Genomic DNA, 27,895 nt, shown 5'->3' with positions numbered 1-27,895 from the left:
AATGTTTTTTGGATGACATTCGGAATGCAGTCCACAAAAAGCCCATAGTTTCAAAATGCACTAAAACGTGTTAGCTGGATAATACGTGTACTATATTGAATATTAAAATTATTTAAATTGATAAGACATCAAAGTCTTTTCTACTTCACACCACTGGCATAACTGGTACAAAAGCAGCCAGCAGTAGGATAGATGGTAAGCCTTGAAATAGAGCTGTGTTAACTTTATCATCGTTGTTTTAAACTTGAGTCGAAGCAACCATGGCAACTGTCACACAGCGATGACGCACTCGCGAAGGAAACAGAATCACAGTAAGCCGGAAGTAGCTCTCAGCCAATCAGCTTTTGCAAAGCGTCCTAAGCTGACGTTACACCGGTTCGGATGAACAGCCGGTAGCGCAGAAGAAAGCTGAAAAAATTCGCTTGTTGTTTATATTTGTCAGCCAATTTCCCCGTCAAACGCGTAAACATCATGCCTTTCGATGTTAGGAGGTGAGTAGGAGGCTTCTGCTCGCCCGGGTTTACATTTAAAGGGAGCGTGTTGGTGTTTGCAATCTGAGGGTCCTGGATAATTAATTAACTGATTACAGCAACGCACATACAGAAAATGCAATATCAGTTGTACTGTCTGTGTTTGTGAGTTAAATAATGGTGACCCTGTAGTTTATTTTCGACTCAAAGGAGTGATGCTAAGGTATGCTGAATGAGTTTTTGTGGTTTGTTCCCTGCGCATGTGCAGATTTCCTTGTTCAGCTCGAAGGCATGAAACTGGTTTCAACAAACGTGTGACGCTGTAAACATCACTAACAACAAAGTGATGCCACATTTCTGGCATACTTGCTCCATAACGCCAATGAGAAACATTATTGATCAATAAACACTTCATTCAGCTAACCTTGTGAAACTTGGGGAATAACTAATTGTCACACCCAATGTAAAGGGAGCTGTCGCACCGTAGTTAAAACACAAGATATTTGCTCGTTGCCACCCTTTACAAACTCTGTAACAGATACTTTCCCAGTTCCTTTTCTCGTTTGATCTTGTTGTTACACCACATTATGAGCTGCAGCATGCAGTCAAAGTTAAAATGCCAAAAAGTCACAGTGTCACAATATTTACCTCCCCCAACCCAAGACGAACAAAGAATATCAAAACCTTTAGCCATTTTTTTTTACATACGATTATTCTACACTAATTTATTGGTATTTGGATGCAAAATATAGAATAAACACTCACTATACTCAGTAGTAGTTTACAAAAAAACATTGTTGTTGTGCAGAGTATTATCCCTTCTTGATGTCGTACTTTTTACACAAGACCACAAGTATACTAAGCAGATGGTTGGTTGGTCACTCCATCTGGTCAGGTTGTCCATGACCCCCACCCCCTGTGTGGCAAGTTGTTGGATTAATGTCTGAAGCTGAGTTGTCCACACGTCAGCGAATGCACCCTCCTTTTCCGATTATGCTTTAATTTTCACTGCATTTTTCAAAGTCAGTCATTGGTTTTGATTTTGGTTTCTCTGAGATTTTTTATGCCCACGTGTGGCCAGCCCACCCTTTAGGGGGTCACAAATTGGCATAAAAATCCTTCCGTGTGAACTGTGCATTATACCTTTTCAAAACCATCAAATAAAATAGAAAAGCTTAAATATGATATTAATTTCTAGTACGCTTTTTATTTTAAGAAATAGCAAAAATGTGTTGACTACTGGATCAAGAAACTAGTAATATAAACATGTAAATGAAGCAACTATGGTAACAGTCCCAATGTTCATTTGTACCATGTAATTAATAGCTAACTTGGTTGCCATTTGCAGTTTTTAGGCACACAAGCCATCTGTTTCTATTATTGATGACATTTGTTCTCATTTTACTCCCCCTTCACAGTTTTGCTGCGATTAGAATTCATTTGCCGGACATCATGTTATTAAAAGACTGTGTTAGGCCGATGTGTGAGGAGTTGATGGGGTGGTCATGATGTGTTCACACTTTGTGCCATTGTTAGACCAAGAGCTGTATTACAACAATTGGAAGTGACTTGACTGACCAACAGACACTAATGCAGCCTTAGTCATCAATGTGAGAGTATGATTCATTTCTGTATATTACACCATGCAGTAGAGTGGCTTGTATTCCCAGAAACCCACATTTTTTTTGCCTAACCACACCAGAGGTACACTGAAACATATGTTATTCTACATTTGTTTCTGAATGACCTCTGGAATCCCAAATAAAGAAACTAATACAGTTCTACTTAGCCTTTGAACAGTGTCATTTATCGTATTTCTGTGTGGCTTTTAAAGCCAAACGACATGAAGTTTGAGTACCTAAAAGTCCCTAAATGCATTCGTCAAAAAAACAAACAGAAAAGATGCAAATTAAATTCAGCAGCATTTACAAAAAATGTAAATAAGTTACCAGGAAGCAGCTGTCCTCCAGTTTAGTTATGTGCCCAAAATTATTGTTGCAAGGAAAAAGGTGTCAAGGGCTCAGAAACATCATTAAGGCACGCGTGAGTGATCGGGGGTAAGACTTTCATGTTGAGGCTAATTAAGGGAAGTTAGAGTGCTGAATTAATGTATTGTGTCAGTGGACACGTTCAGCATACCTTGATCAACTGTGCTATTCTCACGAGGCTGATGATGTGATGCTGGCATGCTGTAAAATGTGTGCTGATATGCTGCCATATGGTCTCTATTGGTCACTTTTATCAAGCAAAGGTGAGCTACAGGCTTTAATTCGTGACACATGAAAAAGTTTATGTAATACAAAAAGGCCATGTTTTTTCTAAGAAATAATGCACATGCGTCTAATCACTAACCTTTACCGTAAATTAATAATGTCAGGGATGCAAAATGCATAAGAACACTTCAAAGAGAGAATATTGTACTTCACATTTCACCCCTTTCCCTTTATTTCCAACTCTAGGTTTTGTGCTAGTGGGGCATCCCAGTCTTTATAGTTTTGTAGGGTAAAAGGCAACGTGGCACAGCTTTCTAGCAGAGCAATCCATTATATCATGTCGCAGTTCTCATTGCAGTTTCATTGTGGGCGATATCGTAGTGGTAAAGGACCGATCTTACAGATTTTAGTGATCAGGGAGAACAGAGTGGGGAAAAATGTGACCTAATAACAATCAATATTGTCATTGCCATATTCAACAATATTGAATCCTGCTCTGGAGCTCTTAAAACATCTCAGATGGCACAAAAGCCACTGTATTGTCTAGATTAAAGTATACCCATATTTGTGTTTTGAAGTGCAGGTAATTATCACAGCATAAAGTATATGTGCATAGTACATTCCTTAAATTAGAATATTTTACCATCACAGCAGTCATTTTAATATGTAGCCTAATGTTGTATTTTGTTTTACGTATTTTTTTTCAATCTCAACCACAAGCGCTAAAAAGAAAAATGTTTAATATACACTACCAGTCTCATTTAATGGTTTTCTTTATGTTTAGGACTATTTATTCACATTGTATGTAGATTCTCGCTGAAGGCATCAAACCAGTGAACAAACACATATGAAATTATGAAGCAAATGAAAAATTGTAAAAGAACTTTAAACATGTTTTGTATTTTAGATTCCTTAAAGTAGCCGCCCTTTGCTGTGATGACTGAAATATTAACCTTTGACCGTCTCTAAGTGAACCTCTGGTTAGTTCTTTCAAGGCTCTTTGGAAAACTATTTGAGGTGACCACCTCATGAAGCTCATGGAGAGAATACCAAAAGAGCAAAGCAGTAATCAAACCAAAGGGTGGCTCTTTTGGGAATCTAAAATAATGAAATGTTTATAGTTTTTTCACGCCTTTTGTATAGTACGTAATTCCATGTGTGTTTATTCACAGTTTTGATGCCTTTGATGAGAATCTGCAATGTAAGTAGTAATGAAAGTAAGGAGTCCCATTAAGTAAGAAAGTGTATCTAAAACTTTTGACCAGTAGTGTATATTGTCGCATTTAGAAAAGAAAAAAACGCCAATGTTTAGTTTGATGAATTCAGATGCTTTAAATTTTCATATTTCCTATGAGGTTATTAGGCCCGTTGCTGGTGTCACGGTTTGAAGAAGTTACTTTCTTAACTGAAAAACATGCCTATCATGAAATGCCAGAAGCACCAGAGTGACCACTGTTGGCTGTATGGAGCACAGAGCTCCCCCTGTTGCTGCACACTGCCAATCAGCTGTTTGAAAGAAGCCTTCTACATTTTGCTGTCATTTACCATACAAGAAAAAGCCTATTCTCTTACAGGTCATGAAGAACAGTTATGATGTGGAAAGCAAGACCTGCCAGCCATCATTCTTATTAAAGTAGCGATGAAGGAGCTGACTGCAGGCTAGGGAGCAGGCTATGAGATTCTCACTGTATTTCACACTGTATATATACAGGGGTTGGACAATGAAACTGAAACACCTGTCATTTTAGTGTGGGAGGTTTCATGGCTAAACTGGACCAGCCTGGTAGCCAGTCTTCATTGATTGCACATGGCACCAGTAAGAGCAGAGTGTGAAGGTTCAATTAGCAGGGTAAGAGCACAGTTTTGCTCAAAATATTGAAATGCACACAACATTATGGGTGACATACCAGAGTTCAAAAGAGGACAAATTGTTGGTGCATGTCTTGCTGGCGCATCTGTGACCAAGACAGCAAGTCTTTGTGATGTATCAAGAGCCACGGTATCCAGGTTAATGTCAGCATACCACCAAGAACGACGAACCACATCCAACAGGATTAACTTTGGACGCAAGAGGAAGCTGTCTGAAAGGGATGTTCGGGTGCTAACCCAGATTGTATCCAAAAAACATAAAACCACGGCTGCCCAAATCACGGCAGAATTAAATGTGCACCTCAACTCTCCTGTTTCCACCAGAACTGTCCGTCAGGAGCTCCACAGGGTCAATATACACGGCCGGGCTGCTATAGCCAAACCTTTGGTCACTCATGCCAATGCCAAACGTCGGTTTCAATGGTGCAAGGAGCGCAAATCTTGGGCTGTGGACAATGTGAAACATGTATTGTTCTCTGATGAGTCCACCTTTACTGTTTTCCCCACATCCGGGAGAGTTACGGTGTGGAGAAGCCCCAAAGAAGTGTACCACCCAGACTGTTGCATGCCCAGAGTGAAGCATGGGCGTGGATCAGTGATGGTTTGGACTGCCATATCATGGCATTCCCTTGGCCCAATACTTGTGCTAGATGATCGCGTCACTGCCAAGGACTACTGAACCATTCTTGAGGACCATGTGCATCCAATGGTTCAAACATTGTATCCTGAAGGCGGTGCCGTGTATCAGGATGACAATGCACCAATACACATAGCAAGACTGTTGAAAGATTGGTTTGATGAACATGAAAGTGAAGTTGAACATCTCACATGGCCTGCACAGTCACCAGATCTAAATATTATTGAGCCACTTTAGGGTGTTTTGGAGGAACCAGTCAGGAAATGTTTTCCTCCACCAGTATCACATAGTGACCTGGCCACTATCCTGCAAGAAGAATGGCTTAAAATCCCTCTGACCACTGTGCAGGACTTGTATATGTCATTCCCAAGACGAATTGATGCTCTATTGGTTGGAAAAGGAGGCCCGACACCATACTAATAAATTATTGTGGTCTAAAACCAGGTGTTTCAGTTTCATTGTCCAACCCCTGTGTGTGTGTATATATATATATATATATATATATATATATATATATATATATATACACACAATGTGAAACACAGTGAGAATCTCATACCACCTCATGCCTACTTGGGATATATAAAGGTAACCTTATTCTGAATGAGGGAAGAGCTGAACATGTTGATAACTTGAGGAATTTTCCTTTAAAGTTTAATGGCTCTTTAACTTGTCTCATCTATTGACAGTTGAGATGTTTGCCTCGAGCTCAGTGGAGGATGTTGAGTGTTTGCCAAAGAGAGTATTAGATCATTGTGTCTTTAGAGCTTTAGTTAGAATTCAGTTGTTTAGTTTATGTCTTATTAATCCTCTTATCTTGATTGTGTAACAGCTGTCTCATCCTTGACGTACACCTCTACACACAGAGAGGTGTAGGTACAGCGTGCTGTCTTAGTATGTGACAGCCTGAAGTGTCCATTATGTGTAATTCAAGGAGAGGATGAACTAGTGTGACTCATTCTCAAGATGGGGTTTATTTAGTAAGACTTTTTCTGAGAAAAGTGGTCCCGTGCCTTTATTTCAGCACATGAAATGGTGCTGGTACACCGTGTCCTTCCTTTGACAAAACATGTCAGTCCCTTCAAAGAAGATTGGGTCGTGACATGTCAGAAAGGAAACTATATTTGGCAACTATATTTAAAGAAATTCAGGAAATTACAAACATCAGCCAATTGTTAATATGAAGGCAGGATGTTGCCCATAAAAGTCACCCACATGTAAACCATTGAAGATATTTCACTACAGCTTTTAAATATTGGTTTAAAAATACTGGCAGTGGAGTTGAGGCTAACCGTAAATGTACTTTGTGTCCGGTAGTTTTAATGAGAATGGAGAAATTACTGATTACAGATAAAGGTCTGTACTTAACTGATAATGTCAGAAGACCATCAAACCATCCCTTTTTTTGACTGACCGTACAGCTGTACTGCCTGGGAAATTCTGATTCTTGATCTAACAATGTATTTGTTTTTATGTTTGTGGACTGTTTTAGAGGAACTTTATAGCATGTTAAAGTGTCTTTGGGTAAGGCAACTAACTGCCTAATCACTCACATGACCAAAACCAGGCTCATACATGTTTTAGTGGAAAATCATTTTGTTTATTTTATGATTTGCCTAATGTATTACATTAGATAGATATTAGTTCCTGTTCTGTATATGGCTCAACAGCTCTTTTCAGATACAGTTGCAGGCTGATTTAGTGCTGGATTCATGTTACCTTGTGGCTGAATGATTATCAATGGAGGAGAGTCTGCTAACACTAACTGTGTGATAAATAAAACACTTCCAACTATGAGTAAGCTGAAATGAGTGTGAACACGCTAGGCATGGGCCGCTGAGAAATTCTCACAGTGTGACGACATTATTATCACTTAATACAGAATAATAGAAACAAAAGCTGCAAAATGATTTAATTGCTTTAGATTAGCAAGAATTATTTATGCTGTTGATGCTGTTACATATGTGTATTTTTGATGTGTTTGATTTACATACTCAGGATTTTACAGCTTTTTGCTATTCAGCTTTTCATAGACTAACATAAGTATAACAAGCTAATATAAGCTGGATAACTGGTCAGTCTATAATTTGGGTGGTGCAGTCGGCTGCTTAAGACGTGCTGCTCATAGCTTGCTAGTTGTAGTTTTAAAGTGTAGTTAATAAGAGTGGTAGGTGTCACGCTTTTGTTTTTAATGCAATGATGGTCTGTGTTTTTTGCAACTGGAAATATTTCCAAATGTAAAATAAATGTATATTTATTTTGAGTGAGGGAGATAAATGTATTGGCCTTCTTTCTGCTAGCTGCCTAGCACTGTGAGCAATGGGTGGGGAAGGGGCAGCATTTTGTTTCTGAGTGCCTCAAACAACAGGAGAACACACGTTAAAATGTTGGTTATACCTTGATACCAGTAACCAGCTCATGGCTAGTCTAATCACCCTCAGTTCAGAAACAGACATGAATTGACCTGAGTGAATACTTCTTGAAAGAGTTTTTATAATGCACCTGAGCACCTATGTTCAAAAGCTGATGTCTAGATCAGTGTAAACTAACAATTGAGGCAACAAGTTTGTGCTGTGGCCATGTCCTTTAGTCAACAGTTATATTAACACGCAAACAAAACCCCTTTTTGAGACATCTTCCTAGCCTTCATCAGTTTGTTTTCAAACTCAAGGTGGGTGTCTCTGGGTGTCACATTTTAACTCAGGCTAGTCATCTCTTTCTAAGATTACTTGTCTGACCTCCGTGTTGGCAATATTTGCACTTATATATTATCAACTTCAAAGTGCTGCATAGTAATGGTTGAAATTGTATTTTTTGCAACAATAAGGATGTGATGCTTACATATCTTTGTAAAGTAATGTCAAAGCTCATGTAGGCTCCAGATCCGTTGGTGTTGGATAATGAAAAATTCAGGGTATTTGTTTCGATTGCTATCCTTCAGCCAGTTAGTAATCTAGTTACATTCTTTAACATCGTGATGTATAAAGCTTGAATTCTGTGTAATTTTAGATGTATGATGCTTTACTTGCTAAAAACACACAGACTCTGTAATGCCATAGCATTAAATTAGTGCACTTGGCCAAGTGTATCTTGTTTGTAAATATATCCAGAACGTCCTCCGTGCTTCTGTCTGAGGCTATTTACAGCTCACATGGAGTGTTGAGCCTCTACCTACCTCAGGTATCGGGTGACCGGATGAGTGAGATTTTGTTTCCTCGCTCAGGTTTTAATTTAGCTTTGGGAAGTTGCCTGCTAAACATACTCATGTCTGAATGCAGATGCTGTTACAGCAAAAAAAGACGCCCTTTACATTTGCAAAAGCAACTCGGCAGTGTTCAACTCTTTAGGTTGTTGCCATGCCATCAGGGGTCAGGCCCTTTAAACTGCTCTCCCTTGCAGTAATGTTTTTTTGTGGAAATTTCTCAAAATCTATATGCTTTATTCATTAGTATTTTTTTTTTTTTAAAGGTACAGGTATGGGTCAGTAAAAAATGTTACAGTATGATTACCTCAAGTAAAAACTCCACAATATAAACATATTAAAACAAAGATTTAAAGCAGTAATATACAAGTCTTACTAATTGCTCTTAGCTCGCCAACTGTAGTTGCAGAACAGCAGAGAGTGAATGCACTCCTTTTCCAAACAGCCAGTTTTTTAAAAGCAATGGAACGGTGTAGGAGCTTTCTTTCCTCTGACCGGCAGTGCACAGCATCATGTCAGGGAGGGCCAGTTTTGTGTTTCTGTATGCTACATATGGCTGGAGAAAACCTAAGTCACACTGGCACTTTCTCTGCCATCACTTTAGTTTTTAAAAGTCGGAGCATTTAAAACCTTGGTATACCTTGATACCAGTACCTGACATAGCCAGGGATGAAATGAAATGAACAGAAAATGTGTTTTTTTTTATCAGCTACAATTATCTATCAGATGCACCTTCACGAAATAATTTTGGAAATTCAATATTTGCAAAGCAATATTCAGTTGTTAAATGTTATGTAATTCAATGTTCTAACATTTGCTTTACCTAATATTGCGTTAATCAACATCTAAAAGGTGAAAAATTTAGGTAAGAGAAAGAATAAGAAAAAAAGCTGTTTTCAGCCAACCATTTCCTCATACTGTAATTAGGAATCAGCAGTAAACGGGAAAAAAGGAGGTACGGTTGAGTTCTGGAAAATTCAGAAACCTCTATTAGGATTTGCACCCATTATTGGGAGAAAGTCAAATTCTTATGTTCCTTCAACTTAAAAATAACCAAGAGTGTCCCAAAATGTTTGATCCAATACTGATCCGAATCATTCAAGATTTGGAATTTGCCAATATATGGTCGTAATTCTCACAGTGACAGACATATTTTTGCAACTGGAGTTTCAGCAGGAGACCCCTAATATGTTGCTACAACACAACTAATTTAAGAAGATTTCTGTAATGTTCCAACGACGTTACCTAAAATGGGGATAGCTTTATCCTTAGTTTCTAAAGCTTTATTTGACTCAACGCGTACAACTACAGGTTTCAATAAACCCGTGTTTTGCTCCTTGTGATGATGTTTTCATGTGAAGTAGTTTGCTAAAGTTAGCATGTTTGCTCACTGTTTTGTTATGACTTGATAATTTGGCTGGTAAAATATTTTATTGAGGTTCCAGTTAATTGTATTTGGACAAAACTTACAGGAAAATGTTCTGTTATTCAATTAACTTAGTACTTTGCTTTACACAGCATAAAATGTATTGACAAGCGTTTCAGCTGCTCTCTGCACTGCTGACCCCACACCGACAACTAACTGAACACAGCATGCAGAGCAGATCACATGACATAGAGAGACAGGAAGCTGCAGCAGCCAATACGGTCTGTTGCTTGCTGTGACCATCACTGTATACACTAAACTTGATCATGAAAACCAAAACTATTAAAAGAACGTGCACAGTCTATGACACATTTTTGTAATACACTCAAAAAAGTTGTGAATTTTCTTTTTATAAAGTTGCTGCAGCAGCATGACTCGCTTGTAGCGCTGTGGAGACTAACATAAAATCTGACTTCATAGGAATTGCAAGAATTGTAATACAGTTTAGTCAGGGACTTGGAAAATCGGTTATCAGGACCCCGATCTGATATTTGGGATCTTCCCTAGGAAGAACGTGCACCCTGGAGTGATGGTAAAGGTTGAAATTTGATTATTTTGGACCTAAAATAAACGTCCTAAAAAAAAATCACTTGAGTCAAAAATGAAAAAAAACTAAACATTAGTTTTTTCATATCTTACAGACTTAGTTTTGTTTCAGTGAGAATATCATAGAAATCATCCAGGCAAAACAGAAATATCATGAGTTTATGAGCATTTTTGACAGGAACAAACAATTAAGTCTACCCTGACTTTATGAAATACTTTGATTTTTCTTTTTCATTATTTTAATGTGAAAGACTAAGGTTGAATGAAACCTATGTAAATGTGTACAATTTGGAAACCAGTTTGATCTTTGCTTGTGTTCATATGGGAACGGAGGTTTTGACTAAATCTTTGTGCAACAGTGAATAAAATGTATAATTTTTTGGAAGGTTCCCTTTTTTTTTATATAAGGCTGGTCATATATGATATGTACAAATCCAGTCTCCGTGAGTTTCTGTTTTCCACATACCTCAGACGGTGCACCTGGCAAACATGTCATGTTTGTGAGAGCCAGACTTCCAGTTTTGTAAAAAGTCTGACCACATAACTTGGGTAAATTTTTTTCCCGTTAAAGCGAAACAAACCCAGAAGGAAGTATGCATTCCCGGACCTGAAATCAGATGAGTGAAAATCAACAAAATTCAACTTGATAGCCTTTTGGCTAGACTAATAGGGCCGCTTTCCACCTGTCGGGTGGTTATCAGGAGATCATGAGGTGAAAGACGCTCCCCCTCAACATTCAAGTTAAGTTTTTTTCACCCTGACCTCCCTGTAAACTCTTGTCTAAACTGTCTGGCTCATATATCCTGTTTAGCTGCTTATTGGCATGCAAGGGGCCAGACTAAGGTGTCAGATACATGATTTCAAATGGCTTAAAAAGCAACAAAAAAGAAGTGAAAGCTGAGGCAAAATAAGAGCAACAGCCCAGTCCTGGCTGGAAAGGAAGCCCTCCTTCTCATACTTCCTCATCTACCCTGCACTGCATCAGCTGTGAACACTTTTCTGGCTGCTGACAGTGGAAGAAATGTGGACAAATGCATCTGTTTTGAAAGGAGAGGTGGAAGGAGAGTGAGCATGAGAAGGGAAGTGGTACATGGGTGGGATGTGTGCAGTCAGGGATGGAGTTCAGCCCTGAAAGTGTTTTACTGCCCAAAAAGGATATGTGCAAGAGCTCCCGGACGGGAATAGTTTCTGCGATGTTTTGAAGTTTTTTTTTTTTTGTTTAACTGCCCAAATGGGGAGTAATAATATTTCACAAGAAGATGGGATGGAAATGATTTTAACTAAAACCTGCTGGTATTTATTAGTTTTATGAAAGGTTGCACAATAAACCTGAAGTTGATTCTTAGCGTGGCCCCAAGCCCTCACTGTTGGAAAGATAAAAACCCTCAAATATTATTTACTGAATATTGGTTCGCATGCTTGTGTTTGGCTTTTTGTGGCACAGATCATAATAAAAGAGCACCCATACAGAGGAGGAGGTGTACCCTGTAAAAAGGTTGACTTTTTACCCATCTTGAGTCCACTACGTGTGATGGCTGCGGTCCAGAGCTAACATTCCACCTCTCCTCTGTAATATCGCACTCCACGATGGGTACAGAATGTGCTGGTTTTCTCATTACGCACTGTTTACTTTGGCTATGTTATTTTACTCACTCCCCTTCCCCTGTTCTTTTTCCCATTTCTTTCTCCTCTTAGATTTGATATCTACAGGAAAGTGCCAAAAGATCTCACCCAGCCAACCTACACAGGAGCTTTCAGTGAGTAGGCCTCCATACACAAGCAGATATTCTAAGTATCTATTCGTTATGTATATTATGTAGATGTGTATGTGTAACCATATACCCCAACTTTGTAGAGATCCACCCTTGTATGAAAGTATTCACACCCCTTGAATTGTTTTGTTTTTTTAACATTTACCACATTACAACCATTAACAATTTATTCTATTGGGATTATACATGATAGAACAATACAAATGACATTATTGTGACGTGGAAGGACAGTGATACCTGGTTTTAAACATCAGGACAGGATTTTGGTCTGGACTTGGATTGGGCTATTGTAACACATTAATCTACTTTGATCTAAATCATTTCATTGGAGGTCTGGTTATAGGGCCAGCTGTTCTGCTGGAGGTTGAGCCTCCACCCCAATCCCAAGTCTTTTGATGCCTCTAAAATGTTTTCTATCAGAATTGCCCTGTAATTATCTTCATCCACCTTCACATCAACTCACCAGCATCCCCACAGCATGATGTTGCCACCACCATGTTTCATTTTGGTTATGGTGTTTTCAGAGGGATGTGCAGTGTCGGTTTTTTGGCAAACAGTATTTTGCATTCTGGCTAAAAGTTTCAAGTTGTCTCTCATCTGATCATGGCCCCTTCTTCCATATGTTTGCTGTATCCAATATAGGGCTCATTATGTCTTTCCTTTGCTATGGCTTTTTTCTTGTCGCTCTTTCATAAATACCAGTTTTGTGGAGCAAAATAGTTACTGGGGATATTTTTTTATAACCTATCAAACTAAACTGTTTGCTGTGTTTTGGGGTCTTTGTGATTTTGTTTTTTCACTAATGTTCCATAGAAAATTTCTCAGGTCTTCACTGAAATAGTGGATGCAACCTTGTGTTGGTCTGTCACATAAAATCACAATGAAATGTTTATGGCTATAATGTATGGAAAGGTTTAAAATGTAGTATTTTGCAGGATGTATACATTTGCACATACTGGTGTTATGTGGCACTGGGATAGCTTAAAAGGAACTCTCTTGACCATAGGTTTTAAAAAGAGGTCAAACCTTGACCTCTTTGTTTGACTCCTCTAGTCAGTTAATTCCACAGTGTTGAGCTGTATCAGCAGGAAGGATGCTCGTTTCTGTAATGTGTTGCCTTCAGGCAACGGATGACGCTCTGAGAATGTCACATGGCAGCTGAATGAGTCATAGGTGGACTTGGTAACTATCTTTCTGTTAGCGTTGAGGTGTTACTTATAAACACATATGAAAACACAATGGCTCTCACGTCAATGCTTTACAGTTTAGATGCTTGAAATGTATGACCTAGATTTAGAAAACGACCTGAACGTGTAGAAATAATGTCATTTATAATTAGCATTGTTTTTTTGTACAATAAAATGACACCAGATTGCATCTTCACATGAGCAAAACTCCTTTAATAAATAAAGCAAGTTTTAAAATGTATATATGACAGAAATATGGTAGTTATGTGGAAACTTTAATGCACTTGAGAACCTTTCAAAACATTCATTTTTTATGTACAGACAGTAAGGGTGTCCGGCTAGCCTCCGTATCAGGTAAGTGTGTAGTCAGATATGAGCGGCTGCAGCTATATGAACAAACCTTCCCTCTGGCTCAATCAGTCTAGCTTAGATAAACCATAATATGTTGAGGGTGAAAGCCTCTGCTGTTGAGCAAAACTAGGAATTCAACACTGTTTTGGTTCATTTTCACAGGCATATAACCCAAGATCCCATGTATGGTAGTCCTTTCACCTGTGGGTGATTTTAATACCAAGGACTGGTTTGGTAAAATTTGAAATATTCTGTGAAAAACATTAGGGGAAAACTTTCCACTATTGCACTTACGTATGTTTTTATTGAAAAAGTGAGGAACGTTTGAAGGATTGTAGATGCAGATTTGCATAGATTTACTTAAAAATGAAAAGAAACAAATTGAGTGACTCACTATTTAAACAAGTAACTGTGATTAATATTGACAGTTTGTAACGTTTGTTTTATTTTCCTAGTTTTCAAACCTAAATTATTTCATACTCGTTCATTTTTTTTAGACAGACTTTGGGCTGCTGGTCTTATTAAGGTGCTTTCAAATATCAATATTTTCAATCATCTTCATATCTTTTTGCTTCCAAGCAGCCACACCTTTTTAAATGATCCTGAGCAATGTTTTGTCAGACTTCCTGGAGGCCGTTCAGAGGTTTCATTTAGGTTTGTGTTGTTTCATTTTCATTCCAGTACATGACTGATACAGCAGTCATTTTCCAAGCACTCTGTTATGAGGACCCGATTTCTTTACTTTATTCTTCAAAAAACTACCAAAGACAATGCAGTTTGACAGAAAATAAAAGAAACACTGTTTTAACACCAAGAAGATTATTCCTAAAGAGTGTTTGCTGAAAACTTGGTTTAGACCAGAAGAATAATGCGTCCCTCAAGTCAGACTTTTGCTGGATTTAATCTTTTCTTTTCCCTAAAGGCCAGACTGTCAGTTACTGTTGTCTTACAGAGGGCCTTTTTAAACCATTTTTGCCCTCCAGATGTCCATTTTGATGCCATGGTCAAGGGCAAGGACTGGACTGAAGATGTGTGTAAAAGAAAAAACTTTAAAACACATTTGGAAAAGAACCATTTTAATAAGATTACAGGTATGTCTGGCTAATTGAAAGCAACATTGTTATGGCCTGGCTTAAAGACCATAACAAATAAAGACAAACCACACATGGGAATAACTTAAAATTGGGTTTATTTAACAAAAAACAGAAACAAAAACATGGCTAGCAAGAGGAGAGAGAGAGAGAGAGAGACTTCCAGGTTGTGGTGGAATAGCTTTGGGCTGTAACATCATCTAAAATAAGTTACTTAAAACATTTTTGGTGTTGCAACTCTAAAAATGGCCTCCATTTATTTAAGTTTTTAAGGTGTTTTGTCTTCATATTTTCAGCTTTGTTTCCTGCCTCCATATCAGGGCCTTTCTTTGATAGCAGGGGCTTTATGATCTTTGGTGGAAGAATTCAGAACACCTTTGGACTTTGCTTTGCAGGCCTTTTTATTGTGGCAAAGGGTAACCTTAGTTCAACTGGAAATCAGAGCTGTTGTTGAGGAACAGTTTATGGGAAGACCTTGCCAGCTGGTACCTGCCTGTACAACACAGAAGTTTACCCGCCCTCTGCATAAACTTGGGAAAATACATGTTTTAGGTTAACTAAGTATGTTGAGAATGTTAATGATTATGGACTTGCATTGCCTTCGAGCACATGAGAAGTAATCAGTGGAAGGTTAAGTGCTTTTCTTGTCAGGTCATGTTTTTTCTTCCCTACTTGTCATCAATAAGTCATATCATCACGGATTACATTGATTATTCATCGCTCAGTAGATTACAATGCAACTGATGGCACATTTTTGGCGCCTCAGTCCCTTTCTTGTTTTGCCGGTCAGCTGATGAAAGCAGAAGTCTGAACAAATAAAAAAGGATGACAGAGTGGATAAACTGACTTGATGTTGCAAACCGAGTATTGATTGTAGCACATGATGGAGGAGAGAAGAAATTAGATAGTTATGCACAAATTTCCACCCGAGAGGAAGTGCAAGGAAGTCCTTCCTGTCGACAGTGGACTCCCTTCCTGTCTCTGTACGCTGTCTAAGGGTGTGTGCTCTGGGCTTATTCACATTTGACACAGTTATTGTTTCATTCAAGTTAGGCCAGCTCATAATTTGACGTTTATTAAAAAGCCAAATATTTGAAGCGATCTGTTTTTCTAATACTTATGCCCACCTTCTGTTGGGATTGTTTTTTTAGGGTATCTACCTCAACAATAGATTTGCATTATTGTCAAACTGTTTACTGCTGCTTTTTGTTTTTTCTGTGCATTGTGTTTGTTCAGCCTTAGCTTGTCTGTGCTGTAAGAGGAAAATATGCTAGTCCAGCCTAGTGGTATGAGAACAAATGGGACTGGGAACGGGTTGCATACCAGCATCCTGGTACACCAAAGTTTTAAAAAAGTTAATGTTTGAAAACTGCTAAAATCTTCATATCTTATTTTGGTTATAATGAGGTACAACTGTGGTATGTTTACTCTGTACTGTGGAAGTCACATGCAGGCACATGTGGTTAGAGAAGTGCAGGGCTGGTTATTTATCTGACTCTTAGTTTCACAGCTAGGAACAAATATGTAATCTGACCTTTAAACAAAGTCATTGTCTCCACTGCCATCCGGTGTAAAACCAGTGCTAACTCTTTACTCTAGCCTTTAATAATCCTGGATACATGCTGCTTTCCTTTGAAGCCGGGGAAAAAATGAGTGTTTTGATGAACCTGAATTGGTAACCTATGTGTCATGGTGACACTCCCCGGTGTTTGTTGGTTAAACATTACCTTATGTAAAGCCTCCTCTAAAGCTGACGAGTTTGCCTGCAACGCCCTGCCTACTGCAGGGTCATGTGCTTGTGGGATCCCAGGAAACAGTTGCCACGTAAATGCGCCTCACCTGCTGACTGAGAATCTCGCCGGACCGGACAGACTACATCAGCACCGGCACAGATCCATTCCTTCTATATTCATCTAAGTAAACACATGACTGTTTTCTTTTAGGCTCATTAGTTTCACTCATGAAATTGGATGCTTTTCCCCTTTAAAACTCTTTTGATTTAAGGTTGATATTCCTTATTTAGGTCTTTGAGGAGCCACTTTTGGGATGAGTGTGTTTATGGAAAATGAGCTGTTTTGTAGCTCTGAATAAAGAATAGCGTGAGCTCACCTCTCTCAGAGAAAAGATGCTGTAATGGCTGCCTGGTGTGCTGGTATTCAGCGGGTAATGAGTGTAGGATGGTCTTTAAAAACCTGCGTAATGACAGCTTTAAAACTGGCAGTAAAATCACTGTTTATGAGAGGGGAAAAATGTATGAGTGCTGTAATTTCATTTATGTCAATAGCTGAGGTCAGCCATTTCTAAAACAACTGGATAAGTCTGGCTCAGTGGGGTTTGCATCATTCTTTTACAAGGTGGTATAACTTGAGATTAATGTGTGTTTCCTTGTCTCTCTTCCCACAGTATCCATCCTCTGCTGCGTCTTCATACTCTTCCTCTTCCTGTCCGAGCTGACCGGATTCATAGCCACCGAAATGTACGTAAGATCGTAACGTCCTGCGTCTGAGACACACGCAGGGGGTTAATAGTGAATGCCAATTCTCCTTGTTATACTGTCCTTTACCCCACTGGTGCTACAGACAATGGAGACAATATTCCTCACAGGAAATTGGCTTTCTGCATGCGTCAGCAGTGTGTAATGATTGGATAACACGGAGAAGGTTTGTCAAAAAGGATATTACAGACACAGATTCATAAATATTCTTTTGTGGCGGTCTAGCAAGAGATGAGTCCTTTTGTACTGAGATTGTTGTGAAAATCTGTTATGTTTTTAAATGTAAATTAACCAACTTTCACGCTTGGTGTATCTAACATTTAGTCTTTTTTTGTCCACTGTAGTGTAAATGAGTTGTATGTGGATGACCCTGATAAAGACAGTGGTGGGAAGATAGATGTGAGTTTAAACATCAGTTTGCCAAACTTACACTGTGATTGTGAGTATTTACAAATACACGCCTCTCTTTTTCTCTGCATTATCCTCTCTGCTGGGATGCTTTTTTCTCTCACATTGTTAAAGACGTTCTCATTTTTTCCTCTCCTAATGAAGCAGTGCCTTAATTGGCATTTGCATACATTTTGTACAGCACAGAGTGTTGGCTTAAAGTTTACATGTAGTCACCAGAGGCATGGATTTCATGTCAGTTTCTGGGCTTTTCAGGATGCATTTGAACTGGTGTTTTCTTGGATGGACACATTGGACACTGACTTTCTCTTATGATAGGGATCATACACACAGGCACATATATCTCCCCACTAATATTTAGATAGATGCCTTTAGTAGCCTGTCACCAACAAGCTTTAGCCTAATTCTGGCTGGATTGTTGATCGTTCTCTTTTATCAGAGTTATTTAGTTTTGTTGATTTCCTTTAATCTGCAAATATTCAGTTGCTTTGGGAGGGCAGTGCCTGGAACAGGACTCTGCCATTCGAAAACAGTCTTTGATGTGTTTGAGGTCAATTGTGTCCAAGTTTCAACCGTCTGACCCAAACTTTCCCCCTTCGATAAAATGATGTTTAAGAACATTTCAGGGACTACTGAAGCTAAAATCTGTTATGAACTGGAAGGTGTTAGAACCAGTGTGGCTTATTTGTGAAGTAATGCTCTCATCAATTAGCCCCTGCTCTAAAATCAACATCTTCTAACTCCACTGAAATTTGCAGCTACCCACGCAGACAAACCAAACACTGTCTGGAGAAACGTATAATGGTTTGAAAAGGCACAGATACAGTTGTTTTGGTGAAGCTTCAAAACCCAACAACACGTTACCAACTGTAAAACATGGTGGTGGTAGCATCATGCTGTGGGACTGTTTCTCTGCTATACGTTCTTTGCACTGAGTAGGTGGAATAATGAACCACCTCCAAATTCTTTAATTTCACTTTTAATCATCAAAACTAGGAGACCGTCGTGTGTCGCCACACAAAACGATAACAAGCACACATCAATCTAGTTTTAGGGTAGCCTAAATACGACTAGTAGCCTAGTACGTTAAGCTTTTGGACTTGACTTGACCTGAAACCCTCCTAACAAAATTGACAACTATGTTTACAAGTCTGGTTTGTGCCAGGAAAGCAAGTAATATGTATAGACCTTTTCATTTCTATCAAAACTTGTGTCAAATATGCAGCCAGGCCTGTGCCAGAGGCTTGTTAATGGCTCGAAAAAGTGTCTGTTTTCTCTGTGACTTCCCTTGGGACATTTAACCAAATATTAGTTGGGGTGTATGTATATATCTGAGTCTGTATGTATGAGTATGAACCTGCGTAGATCAGAAAATCTACAGTAAAATCTAACTTGTGAACCAAACACCCATTGAAGGTATTTGTTGTATTATCACCCCTGGATCCTGGAAAAAAAAAAGGCAATTCACATGCATCCTTTATGGCCAGACATTTTAAGTGTTGTGTAAATTTCCCACCCACCAGCACTGAATATATTTTTAGTAACCTAACAGATGCGTTGTGGTGTTCTCATTCGATCCAAGCCTGGCTTAAGTATAAAATCTCTTGCTGCTGCTCCGCTTTGATTTGTGTTTGACTTGAAGTTGCCTCAGCTGGCTCACCTGCTGCTCTTTGATGTCAGAGAAGTCGGCAGGCAGCAGGCTTAAGCGTGCCAGGATAATAAGGAGTCACTTTTTATTCGCTCATCATGACTCCGCTCAGAAACTATGCCCATCACCAAACACTGACATATCGGTAGAGCCCGGGCGGCGCAAAAAACTCCCAATAAGTTCAAGATTTTTCCGCTTTAATAAATGCTTGAATCCTGGTTTCTGTTACAGAAGCTTTGGATTATGGAGTCAGCTGTAAGCTTAGATGGTCTTACTCCCCTCATGCCTATAAAAGGGCTGCTGTTTCTAATTAAGCTTCTCCATGATTGCTTGTGTGCTTGGTCTTAAACACCAGCACGACCATGTTAAGCTGACGTTTCACTATGCCGCAACAGTGAGCCGCAGAGCTTTGTTGAGCCTGGCTCGCTGCGAGTTAATACTTTATCAGTCCGCTTTCCAGGCCTCCAAACAGGTTGTCATCCAAGAACCCATTTCGTCATGGAAGGCTTTTTTGTTATTTAAAGAAAACATTTTTCTTAGCTAAACATCTTCGATTGACACCGACCTTTCCTGCTTCGTCTTCATTTGTGACTTCATGGAAAAATTAATAGCGGGCCCTATTTAAAGACGGATTAGCTTTAAATCAGCCTCCTTCCAGTCCTGAATGTCTTAAAAGGAGAACCTCCACATCTCCCTCACATGGTCTGCACTTATTTGTCTGCAGCGTTAGTTTGAGATCTGGATAAACAGAGTGAAGTTTAGGGGGGGGGGCTAACTTGTCTTGAATGTCAGAGGTCAGACGGGCGACTTGTGGAGCCCAGATTCAGCATAGCTCTCTAGCTTCACTTCTGGCTGACAGCGAGGCTTAAAAAATAGGCCACCGCCGGTGTGCCAACACACAGAAACCCGCAAGGGCGGGTGGAGAGAGGGTGAAGTCTGGATGGAAAATCACAGAAAGAGAGCGTAAGCAATGATGGGGAGGATGTTTGGACTTTGCTTTGTGTATTGACTTTGTGGGTCACTGTCTGCAGTGATACCTTCATTTTCCCCTTTACTCCCTGTTAATGATGATGATTAAAGCTGCAGATAAAGACGGTTCTAGTATCGGTTTAACCAGTCTCGGCTCCAGGATAGAGCCCCCAAATTGGCATGTTTTGTTTCTGGTTTTGATCCAAAGTCTGAAGTTGTTGGCAACATAAAAATGTTTGTTTTGACAACTGACTGTGTAAGCGCATGAGTAAAGGTATGATTTGTTGCTTTAGTTTTCACCATAGCAAGGATGAGTTCTTCTCACTACAGAGAAATTTAGTCAGTTACTTTCAATCCCCTCCAAAACAATTACAATGAATGCAAAATTACTAAATTCATTAGTAAGTATGTTGTACATATTTATTGCTTCTCCATGTCTGTTTTTTTATTTTTTTTTCAGTGGTGGGTTTGGACATCCAGGATGAAATGGGACGCCATGAGGTCGGTCACATAGACAACTCCATGAAGATTCCTCTGAACCAGGGGGAGGGCTGCCGCTTCGAGGGGGACTTCACCGTTAACAAAGTAAGGCCTTGTCTCACCGTCGAGGTCAGGTTTTAAGGTGCACCCGTTTCCAAGAATCAGGCGAGAGTCTAGCGCGAATTTTTTACAAATGTTGTTTCCACTGTAGGAACCAGAACCAAATCAGAATACCAGGGTAGAAATCTACCCTAGAAACCGGTCCTGGTTTATTCCCCACATGCCGACTCCACCAGGGCTGCCCCTTGTCCATAGTGTCGTTTACTGGGTTCATGGATAGGATATCGTGGGGTAGTCATGGAGAAGAGACTGTGTGGTTTGGAAGCCTAGGGGTCTCATCTTTGGCTTTTTGCAGATGCTGTGGTTCTGTTGACATAAACTCGAGCACTTCATAGCCAGGTATGAGCCATCCGGGATAAAAATCAGCTTCTGTGAGTCAGAGGCTGTTGCTCTCAACAAGAAAGAAGTGGAATGTGCCCTCTGGGTCATAAATCATTCCCTGCCTTAAGTGGAGGAGTTTATAGGAGTTTTGTTTATGAATGATGGTAGGATGGAGTCTGAGGTGATTTGAGCTTCATCCTTAGTAAGGTGCTCTGGATGTAAAAAAAAAAAAAGGTTTTTATTTACTGGCCCATAATCCTCACCGGTGGTCATGAGATCCAAGATACTAACTGACTGAATGGACTCAGGACTCTTTGGTTCCCTCAGAATGAGCTAGAGAGAGTTGCTGAGGTCAGAGATGTCTGGGTTTCCCTTCTGAACCTGTTCGCCCGAGACCTAATTTCTGATAAGTGGAAGACGATGGATGGATGGATGGATGGATGGATAGATTAATATTCTAAGTTTAAAATTCACATAAACGGCATCTTTTGTACCCCACTGTGAAAAATCACGCAACTAAAAGCCAAAGTAAAAATAAAATGTTCTTGGAAAATGAAATACTGGAGGAAAACATTGTGGGTGGCAGAATTGAAGTGCACGTTTTATGCAATCAGGGACAATAGTTTTAGTTTTTTTTTTTTTTTACTCAAGAAAATGTTAATTGGAGTTCTAGGAAAAAAAGATCCTGTGGAAAACCAACACTCCACAGTCCCCACCCTGGAAGAGAAACCTCTGAACAGAAAAAAACCCACCAGGGCCAAACATTGCCCTGGATGTCCCACTATGCTTCTGGGATTTGGATGAATTGGTAATTTAACCCAAGCATTCACCGAAAGATCATCTAAAATGCAAAAGAGAAGGAGAAAGTATGGGCAAAGAAAAGGATTGGTCTATTTGTTTGTACATCTTTGTTGAATTTGAATGAAACTTTGAGCTTCTTCCCCCCTTTCTGCCTTCCTTCCTCAGTCTAAATTGAGAAATGATCCTTGGGTTTTAGTTACATCCATGTGTAGAGTGTAGCCTGACACCCATGCAGCCCAGTTCGCTCCACCTCACATCTCCTGCGTCAGTCTTTCCACAGCCTTTAAAATTATTAACCCAGCACTTGCATGTTTAATGCTCTTTAGCCTAAAATTGATGGAAATATACAGAAACAGCAAAGTGGCAAAGAACATTCAGTTTCCAACCAAGTCTGCCTGCGTGTAGACTTGGTCATCAGTTAAACAAATGGTATATGTGGCACTCTTTGTGTGTGTGTGTGTGTGTGTGTGTGTGTGTGTGTGTGTGTGTGTGTGTGTGTGTGTGTGTGTCTCTGCAGGTACCAGGGAACTTTCATGTGTCAACACACGGTGCTACAGCGCAGCCCCAAAACCCTGACATGACTCACACCATCCACAAGCTGGCCTTTGGAGAGAAGCTACAGGTTAGGACACGCACATGAAGAGGCACCACAAGTTAACAAAGCTTTAATAGACTTAATAGACTTGAGATTAAAAATGGGATCTTCTCTCTCTGTTGTGATTCAGGTGCAAAAAGTCCAAGGAGCCTTTAATGCTTTAGGAGGGGCAAACCGCCTGTCATCTAACCGTACGTATTCAAACAGCCCGTCTGCTCATTACAGCCGTTATGTGACATTAGTGTAAGCCTGCTTACTACTAACATCAGATGAGTCAATGAAATAAACACCTTGAATCACAGGGCTGATGCAAAATGTAAAACATAGAAACCAACAAGCTTTTTATTTTTTCTCCTGAAATAACTTCTTCTGTTGCAGCGCTGGCTTCACACGACTACATACTGAAGATAGTGCCCACTGTGTATGAAGACCTATCAGGCAGACAGAGGTTTTCCTACCAGTACACGGTAGCAAACAAGGTTCTGTATCTGGGCTTTTTCCCATTCATTTCTATTTGTATCATTTGTTTTAGGCCTTCACAGAACAGCTGTAGTTATACTGCTATTAAATCACGCACAAGATGGCTGTATTTACTTATTAGGTGACTTCAGATGCACTGAATTTTATTATGGGATGTCAGAGTTCACCCGTCACATAAAATCAAAATCAAAATACACTGAAGTTTGCTAAAGAAAAGCATCCCCACAGCATGATGCTGTCACCACAATGTTTCATAGTGGGGATGGTGGGTTCCCAACAACATTTCAGTAAAGTTCATCAAGGTGTGAGGTTGTAACATGACAAAATAAGAAGGTCCTTGAATACCTCAACTAAGGGTGTATTGCTGCATTAGCTTCCAGCCTCACCTGGCTTAGAAGGTTGACCTGTAGTGAATGGAAAATCACCCAAGATGTCAACAAACCCATAAACACACTTCCTAGAACTGTGTTGACTGAAAACTGGGTTCGGAGTATAGACTAACAACAGTGCCGGTCAACTGTGAAACAAGGAAATGAGGAAGATATTCCCTTACCTCATTCTAAAGCATAAACAAACATCCACCAGAAGCAGAAATGTCGACGCCGACAGAAGGATTGTTCATCATGCAGAATGTGGTGATATGATCAAATTTAATGAGTGGGCGAATTAACTGATGAACTTTTATCTAAACTCCATAAAGCTGTGTCATCAGAAACTCTGAGCACATTTCAGGCCTCCTCTAGTTTACCCCCTCTGAGTTTAATTGGTCTAGGTTCTGTTTTAATGACTCATTTCTGGCTTTAAGTAAATTTATCCAAATTAGTTCAACAGTGACGCACTACCTCGTTTCGCAGAGACAGAAAAATCTCATAACTTCCTCTGAAAAGATTTCTCAACAAGTTGGATTATCTTTTTCACCACTAATTAAATTGCTCGGTTTTGTCAGATGTTGCTGAAAATCTTAGTAACGATCTCTTTTGTTTCTACGCAGGAATATGTTGCTTACAGCCACACAGGCAGAATAATCCCTGCGATTTGGTTCAGATATGACCTCAGTCCAATCACCGTCAAGTATACAGAGAGGAGGCAGCCTGTTTATCGCTTCATCACGACGGTCAGTGAATTTACCCATATCTGCCAGGTTTTCTTGAGAATATTTCTGCTCATGTTTCCGTTTTCTGAACCGTTGTACCACTGTGCTAAGGTTACACCCTCATAAAATGTTATAGATCTGGCTTGCTTTTCATTTATGTTTCAGACTTAAGACACTGAGCAATATTTTTACCCTTTCTTTCACTTATGTTCGGGTTTACAACAACCAAAACACGACCAGAGATTCTCACAACCATTTCTTTTGTATCCAGATTTTTCTGGGCTCGGTTTCAAAATTTTCCAAAAAGGTTGTCTGTCAGAATAAAGGAATTTAATAATAATTAATTTATAATAATTTGAAAGAGTGAAAAATATAATAAATTATGCCAAGATCTTCTTTATAGTGAAAGTTGCTGCATATTAAAATCTGAGAGCTGGGAATATTTGTCACAAAAAGTAATAATTAATACCTTTCCTTCAGTCAGCTGACAGGCAGTGAGCAGCAACTTTGCTGGTATCTCATTAAAAAGACTTTAAGTTGTAGGAACGGTAAGATGGCTAATTTTGGAGGTTTTAAAACTAACTTAATGAAGTCTTTGGTACCAGTAACCCAGCAAGGCAGTGAAACCTCAAATGAACACTTTTGTGATGAATGTTCAAATATTGTTCGGATATTTATCAGATAATGCTTTGAAAAAGCTTGTGTTTTTGCTGGATCTCAACATAGTCACCACATCCAGTTACGTTTTTGGAACACATGAACAAATATACTTACTGACTGTTTAAAAACAAAACGTGTCCGGTAGAGTAGGACTCAGAATGGTTGTCCGAGTGCCAAGAAGAAGCCCAACAGATTTACCTTCACAAGTGGAGCATTATGGCTATCACTATAAGGCTCTGCTTGATATACTTAAAAAAAAATTATTAGAAGCTGTTTTGGGACCATTTCAAATGTAATGAGACAGAACTGAAAGGGGAAAAAGAGAAGAGGGGAAGGGAGAGAGGTGGGGCAAAAAGTTAAGTAAGAGGAGAATCCAAACGGCTCTGGGTGTGTGTGAGAGCACACCTGTGTCAAGTTTCTCCATAAAATCCTATACCCCTTCAGAAACGACAAGCATGCTTATGTCGGACCAGAAATCAAAAGCTCTTCTGCTGCTACCTCACCAAGAGCGAATAAAACAGGACAAATGTGATTCTGGGTGTTTCACCTGCAGTTTGTCACTGGGGATTTTCCAACAATCTATTAATCCAACAACTGGAACCAAGATGGCACCCTTGTAATAACTCATAGTTACATATAAGTAATGCTTAAAAAAAGTACACCCTCTACTAGTTCCAGGGTTTTATACTAGAATTCAAATGAAGATGTACTTTCTTTCTACCAGGGCTGTACCTACTCTGAGGGACATGTTACTGTTTTCCGCATTATGACCTTTAACCTATGTGTTATGGTGTCTTAATTTCCTGCAGACTCAAGTTTCTAAAGTGCTACTTTAGCCTCAACAAAATATTTTAGAGGAGAGGTAGTTATGTAAATGTGTTTGTGTCGCTCAATTGGTGATTATGTTTTTGGCTGCTCCGCTTCAAATGAGCTTTTTGTTTGCTGTTGTGGGTACATTTTTTTTTTTTTAGAAATCCTGTTTAATGGAAGCACACCTAGAATATCCTGGATTATCAAAACATATGAACTTTCTTTCCTCTTCTCAAACTGTTCTGTCTCCCACTGCTTCGTCTCCTCTGCTCACCCTCAGCTCATCAGAAATGTTTCCTGTTGGTTGTTGAAATCTTGCTCATTGGATTTATTGATTTGATGACCAGCTCCTTTGTCTTTTGTGTTGTTTTAGTTTCTCATGCAGCGGGTTTAAGACATGAATGTGCTCGCAGTGTCATCATTAGTCATGGCTAAAGATTGTGAATCCAGGGGCTTTTTGCCAGTTTCCAGCTCATTCTTTACTTTGAGTGTAATGGATAATGACTGAATGTGATCAGGACCAGCTTACTGTGGGCCACGTTATCCTGGGGAGAAAATAGGCCTTGTAACTCTCAACCATTGATCTTAAAAGTGATGTTTTCTGCAGATTTGTGCCATCATCGGAGGGACGTTCACTGTTGCTGGGATCATCGACTCGTGTATATTCACGGCCTCTGAAGCCTGGAAGAAGATCCAGATTGGGAAAATGTCATGAGGACTGCCTCCTGTCTCTCAACCCAGTTCATATTTTATTTATAAGTGCAAAGTTGCTAGCCTGTTAGCTAGATCCACTTCTGATTGAAAACAACCCAGAGAGCCAGGAGTTCACCAAGCATGCGATATAACTACCAGGCTACCCGACTTTGTTTCAGTTACTGAAGATCCTCTCCAGGTCCATCTACTGTGCTGCTGGCGTGTGGATCCTGACTATCACATGTCTTCTTACTCCCTCATCGATGTCAGGAGAGAAGAGGGAATCCTTCGTTACAATTGGGATTGATTTTGAGGAAAGATATTGGAGAAACTTACCAATGCACATTTCTCGTTTTTTTTTTATTGGCGTTAAAATGGCTCCGACATTAAAGGTTTTAAAATTTGGTGCCAACACTCTTCTGCATAAATTAAATCACAATTTTTTTTTTCATAACCATTTTAACTCGTGTAGCTCATCATCACTACAAAAACCAGTCGATATTTGAATGAAGTGTTATTAGCCTTTGTTAACAAGGTGTTTCTGTGTCTCAAAGTGTCAAAATATTTTCTGTCTGTGCGTCATTTATACTTTTCCCTCAGTGAATGGTTACCATCAGCTATTAATTGCTTCATTGTTGTCATTTCTGTATCTGTATAAACTTGCTTTGTAGAACACTCCTTTTTTTGGTCATTTTATAGCAATTATTTCAGTTATTTCATCAGCAGCCAAGTCTAATTTGGACTTTCTGGATGATTTAAATGATTGGAAATTGTGTAATTAGTGTAATTGTTTAAAATGGCTGTTCTTTCTTCTGTACTGTTGTCTCTGATCTAGCACCATGATGACACCAGCAGTCAGCCTGCTCTTCTTTCAGAGCCATGTTTTCTTTTCATCTCAAATGACTGTCATTGTATGTGTTTTCTCAAGTAAAGATACCATAGAGTTTAACTCTTAAGGTTCTGTTTGTTTTCCCATTTATCTTGTCATTTACAATGATCCTTACCTGAAAATTTGATTGCTGACAGTTGCTAAGTCAGTCCTCAGTGAATTGGATGATCATTGAAAACGGTGAAAGGTTTTAAACATTTGTTATAGAAACTGCACACCCAAAGTTCAGTTTAAAATGTCACTTTTCTTGGGTTAAGCCAATCCTAAACCAGAGGCAAATTCAGAAGCATCTTACCTGGGTTAAGGAGAAGAAGCACAAGCTTTATAGAGACACCAGACCCAATAATGCAAACAGGCTGAAGGAATCTTAATAGAGCAACCTGGGCTTCCTTAAGACCTCAGCAGAGCTGGGGGCAGATCGCCTCTCTGCCATGTCACAATGATGAAGTAGGCCAATGCATTAAAAATCCTGTTTAACTGGTTTTAGGTTGTATAATTTTGAGAAACTGAATTTGAACTGAATTTACTGTAATCAAAAGAATCATGTTGTGAGGAGTCTATACTAAATTGTTCCCTTTTTTATCTGAATTACTGAAATAACTTTACTTTTGGAGGGTATTCTGATTTACTGAGCTTTACCTGTACACACTGAAAGATTGCTGTAGTGTAA

General features: G+C 39.3%; 1 protein-coding gene across 2 annotated transcripts; it reads left to right on the top strand.

Moving 5' to 3' along the window:
- The first annotated feature begins 335 nt into the window (after window positions 1-335).
- ergic1 (endoplasmic reticulum-golgi intermediate compartment 1) lies at window positions 336-27,285 on the top strand. Of its 2 annotated transcripts, XM_047353252.1 has the most exons (11): window positions 336-491; window positions 12,059-12,120; window positions 17,168-17,240; window positions 17,344-17,424; window positions 17,603-17,697; window positions 20,744-20,868; window positions 22,523-22,627; window positions 22,731-22,791; window positions 22,979-23,079; window positions 24,072-24,194; window positions 26,251-27,285. In XM_047353252.1, the coding sequence occupies exons 1-11, from the start codon at window positions 472-474 to the stop codon at window positions 26,356-26,358; spliced, it is 954 nt and encodes a 317-aa protein (XP_047209208.1). In that variant the 5' UTR covers window positions 336-471; the 3' UTR covers window positions 26,359-27,285. The 2 variants fall into 2 exon arrangements, with proteins under 2 accessions (XP_047209208.1, XP_047209209.1); XM_047353253.1 differs by lacking the exon at window positions 17,344-17,424.
- Window positions 27,286-27,895: the final 610 nt, after the last annotated feature.

Source organism: Girardinichthys multiradiatus, chromosome 23, assembly GCF_021462225.1.
Source record: "Girardinichthys multiradiatus isolate DD_20200921_A chromosome 23, DD_fGirMul_XY1, whole genome shotgun sequence".
Taxonomy (NCBI): domain Eukaryota; kingdom Metazoa; phylum Chordata; class Actinopteri; order Cyprinodontiformes; family Goodeidae; genus Girardinichthys; species Girardinichthys multiradiatus.
This window is presented reverse-complemented; position numbering and strand designations above follow the sequence as displayed.

Coding starts and splice junctions, on each gene's coding strand:
- ergic1 (XM_047353252.1), top strand. CDS start 472: ATGCCTTTCGATGTTAGGAG. Junction 22,628..22,730: donor CCTTTGGAGAGAAGCTACAG/GTTAGGACACGC, acceptor GTTGTGATTCAG/GTGCAAAAAGTCCAAGGAGC. Junction 23,080..24,071: donor AGTACACGGTAGCAAACAAG/GTTCTGTATCTG, acceptor GTTTCTACGCAG/GAATATGTTGCTTACAGCCA.